The following is a 4744-nucleotide window of genomic DNA, read 5'->3' as shown; positions in this document are numbered from 1 at the left end:
TGGTAGTTAAAAGATTGGAAGAGGAAAAGCACTTCTGAACATGGAGATGAGAAATTATATGATTTATTATTTGGAAAACGTTTTGCCTCTCCTTTGTGAAGGAAAAGAGAAGACTAAAGATAGGATAGGTATACAGATAAATGTTCGTATTATGTTAAAACAAGCTTAAAGATTACGTATTTATATACAGTGGAATGTAATGTACATGCGTTTAACATATTTTGCAATTATTTTTTTAGTATTTACAAATAATGTTGATGAATCTAATGACTATTCTTTCCTTGAAACAGAGGTCAGATAAGTAGAGAAAATGACACCAATCTTTTAAAATACGAACATACTTATTGACATGATTATGTTTGTTTTATAGAGCTTTCTTCTAGATGAATATAAACATCGCTATTGTGTGCGAAAAGACACAATGAAGACTCTGCATGGTCGTCTCGCCATCACAAACAGCGGAATTGCATTTGCTAGAGTGCAGTTGAAAAAGATTTTCAATACTTTCACGACTTAGAACAGTCCATAGTCAAAGTATACGGTAGTGACAGTGAATTAGACTGTAGTGATGAAGATGACGTTCATGAAGATGTTGAAGAAGAAGATGCATATAATTCGTAGTGTTTTGTTGCTGAAAGCTGTGCTATCATATTTTTGTGTGCAATTTTTATGAATAGAAAATTATTTGCATGTTGCTCTTTTTGTAAATAAAATGTATGCACATACACTTGCAAGTATATACATCTAAGAAGATACACGCATTTGTAGTTGTCCACTGCAAACGGCCTATTTTGCGACAATCTATGATCTTCTACAAATTGTCCTTTTTCGCAACACAAATTGTCTTTTTTTGGATATTTAGGTCTCTGATTCCTCTAAGATAGATATATTGATTTAACAGTCGCTCATTCTCACTAAGTAACCAAAAATGCTATGAATGGCTCCCAGCCACTAGCTGGTATACTGGTTCAATTCCAGTACATAGCTCTCGACAAAGTGGTTACTACGTACATATCTATATCTCAGACACCCTGGATGTAATGAAGCCATTCACCTTTTGCAGCTGTTATAAGTTGTTTGTTAACAAAAGTGATTGAAAACATGTTTCATCAAGATTGTAGAAATTTCTGTTTTAAATTTGGTTAATAAATTGTGCAATTGGTACTTAGCTCTATGAAAGTAGACTTTACTGATTTTTCTAAGATGAATGGCAAGCAATACGTCACCAATTGCTTTATAGAACGTCAAGGTATGATGCGGGAATGCCGTATGCAGAAAAAGTCGTTTGATGTATGTTATAAACAGTATATTAAACACAATATTTTTACTATACATTATAATAATACTTTTATCTTTCCATTGTTTCTTCTTTTGTGTTACACTCCGTCTATATAGTGTAAATAGTGTATATAGCCTATATAGCGTAAATAATGTGTATAGCCTAAACAGTGTATATAGTGTAAATGAAAGCTTCAAAACTGCAAAATGTTATAGCAGTGAAAAATCTGCTGGTAAAAGTCCTTCAAAACAGGCCTTGCGCACGAAAAATTTTCATTGAAAAGACAATTTAATTATCCTGAGTCAAAATATGGAGGAGGTTGTGCAAGCTATCGCAATTGCAAGCAATTTGAGGGCAAGCGCTGGCCAACGCAAGATCTTTAAAACACTTGACGTTTTTTTGCTTTCTCGCACTTTACTTACCTTTGGAATTGGCTTCTTAATCTCATATTGTACTTTATTCAATTTGCAAATAAATCATTATCAGCTGTACCAGAGAACGTTAAAATACACATGCGCGTCTTATTTTAGAAAATTTTTTCCAAGAGTCTACTTTTTTGATACACCTAGAATATAGTTCGTTGGTTGTTGGCGTCTTAGTGTGTTTTTTTGACGCAACAGTTGACGCTTTTTTTCTGAATTTATTATGCATCTCCATAGAAAAACTTTTAAATCATCTTACTTTTGGGATTAATAGGTGAACAACACTTGAATAAAATCGTGTACGTGTATTACATGAATATTTTAGATAATAAATGAGCTCTAGTTGTTCTAAGACATATCGCAAATTTTATTTTCTAATCTATTTATTTTGGAATATTTTTAATGCAATTATGAAAGAATGAGTGTATGATCTATGAAGTAGAACATATATTTAGCATTTAATCTATTGTTGTATTTTCTTATGCTCTGTCACTTAGGCTGCGACTACAGATATTTTTCATACGTCAATTTTACGTGAGAAAGTGCATCTCATTTCATTTGGTTATAAACTATATATCTATGTTGCAACTAGCATTCAAGTTATTGTTTTTGAAATTTAACGTAAATTGTAACAGTGAAATCTGCACAACAATATCATCAGGCATTAAATATTTCACTATTGGCTGATTTCTAAAGGACATGACATAAGCATCCGCATAAACGTAAACTTAAAATATTTAACTCAAAGAAGAACAAATGAAGAATTGAATAAAAATTCCACGATGTCTTTGTTTTGTAAACATTTTAGTAAGAGAAACTAAAGTCTTTCGCTCATGTTCATTCCACTGTTGTAAAACATGCATAAACGTTTTAGCACGCTGCCTTACCCTACATTTTATTCCATCAAAATCGCCATTTTCCATTCATTGATATACCGTGTGAAAACTTTAAGAAATAACTTACAAGAAATTCCTCTGCAGTACAAAAGTGTGAAGTTCAAAGTAGTTATAAATGTCTTATTTCACGACTCGGAAATTTTTATTTGGACTTCTACGTGATATGACGCGCATAATATAAAATCTGTTCTTTTATAATACAATATTAAAAAAAATATTTCCACTTTAAGATCAGGCACAAAAATAGAAAATTTACTATAATATACATATACAAGGAAGTTTCTTTACGAAAACAATAAAATCCATAAAGGAAAAAAAATGCGGAAGATTTACGTAGTTATATATTGTGAGTAAAATCATCTGGTCCAGCAACAAACATTCTGTCAACTGGCCAAATGTAAGACTCGCCAGGTCTTACGACATCTTCGTCGAATGGACCAGGAAATGGTGGAGCAACTGTTTTCCCGGTACCACACTAGTAAAAAAGACAGATAGGTAGCCGGGATTCACGGGCCGATTATGCACCTTCGACATTCCTGAGACACATCCAAAACCACACACTACACCATTCTCGTTGGCCAATGCTACAACAGTTCCTAAGTGTACATGAAACAATTTAAATTCAAGACATAGCCATTTGCTTCGTTGATCACTATTTATGACAGAAGAAATATTGCTACGCATCATCGGCATGTACGTAGCTGCCAAAGAACCAAATCAAGTTTTAACATTTTAAAGCTGAAAGTAGTCATGTGTTTGGACATGTCTATTGTTGTAAATGTGTTCAATGTTGATGACAAAATTAATCAACAAAAGATCGAACTTGTTTTGCGACAACCTGAAACTTCTAAGAAACTAAAAATCAACCATTCTAATGCTAACACCTATGTACACTATTCCTGACCTTTGCTAAAAGTTGCTGTAGGGACAGATGGAGCAGTCGTTTTAGATATGGTAGACACAGATGTTGTAGCGACGAAGGAGCTTGAAGAAGAGGAAGAAGAGGTTGAAACAGATGAAGAATTGCCGATAGAGGTACATCCTCTGGAAGAGGCCAGAGTGGGATTAGTGCTAAAAGAATCAGTGACGACATTTGTATTGGTATTTGTAGCAGCAGAGAGGAAGGAAGATTCGAAAGTCGCGGAAATCGTATTAAAATGAAGATCTTTGCGTATAGGAATGAATGTTGAAACAGCGCTACTAACTGGAAGAGAGGTTGTAACAGAGCTACAAAGAGTTACAGATGAAGATGCTGAAATAGAAGGGGAAACAGAAAACGACACGGAAGGGGAAGTAGAGGCAGGGATAGTATTTGTAGATGAAAGATCTGTAGATTGACTATCTTCATTTCTATCTTGCCATAACTTCTTCATCCCGGTTTGAAACAAGTTTCTGGCTGATTTTCCAATTACACCACTGCTGCTAATAAAATCTGTCGCCAAGCCAGGAGTTGCAGCATAATCCCAGACGGTTGGACCTCCAGTGGTTGATGGGTGATAATACATTACCACCACATGATAGCCGTGGTTCTGATGAAGAGTCTGAGCCTACAAAAAAAGTCCAAAACCAATCAAAATTCCGAAACCAATCAAATTATACATTGATATTATAGAATATTCCGAAAACCAATCAAATTATACATTGATATTATAGAAAATTCCGAAAACCAATCAAATTATACATTGATATTATAGAAAATTCCGAAAACCAATCAAATTATACATTGATATTATAGAAAATTCCGAAACCAATCAAATTATAAATTGATATTTTAACATCTGCTCCAATGTAAGATACATTAAAGAACACATATCAACCCTTTCATCAGCAGCATTTTCTGTCTTGTCGTATCGAATATTGTGGTATTGAGACGGAAGAGGGCCTCTTTGAATGAGCTAGTCCTCTATAACATAGAAGTGCACCACCAATTAGGTAAAATTATTTAGGGTCTAGGTCAGTAGAGTCCTGAGAAGGACTGTTTTTGTTGTTGTTGACGGACGTTAAAATTATTTAATGTCACTTTGACTCTAAAGATGACTACCGCTAAGGTTGTCGAAACGTCAGTCAACAACAACAAAAACAGTCCTTCTCAGAACTCTACTAACCTGGACGATCTACATCTACAAACATGAAACTAATCACATCAT

At 34.0% G+C, this 4744-nt stretch overlaps 1 protein-coding gene across 1 annotated transcript; it reads right to left on the bottom strand.

The window, feature by feature from the left end:
• Positions 1–3011: 3011 nt before the first annotated feature.
• On the bottom strand, positions 3012–4130 carry LOC124454410 (uncharacterized serine-rich protein C215.13-like). Its single transcript, XM_047005223.1, has 2 exons — positions 3502–4130; positions 3012–3193 (listed from the first exon to the last, which is right to left on the bottom strand). The coding sequence occupies exons 1-2, from the start codon at positions 4100–4102 to the stop codon at positions 3012–3014; spliced, it is 783 nt and encodes a 260-aa protein (XP_046861179.1). The 5' UTR covers positions 4103–4130.
• Between the last annotated feature and the right edge of the window lie 614 nt (positions 4131–4744).

This window comes from Xenia sp. Carnegie-2017, unplaced genomic scaffold (genome assembly GCF_021976095.1).
Source record: "Xenia sp. Carnegie-2017 unplaced genomic scaffold, XeniaSp_v1 HiC_scaffold_13, whole genome shotgun sequence".
Lineage (NCBI taxonomy): Eukaryota > Metazoa > Cnidaria > Anthozoa > Malacalcyonacea > Xeniidae > Xenia > Xenia sp. Carnegie-2017.
The sequence above is the reverse complement of the archived record's forward strand: the minus strand, read 5'-3'. Positions and strand labels throughout refer to the sequence as shown.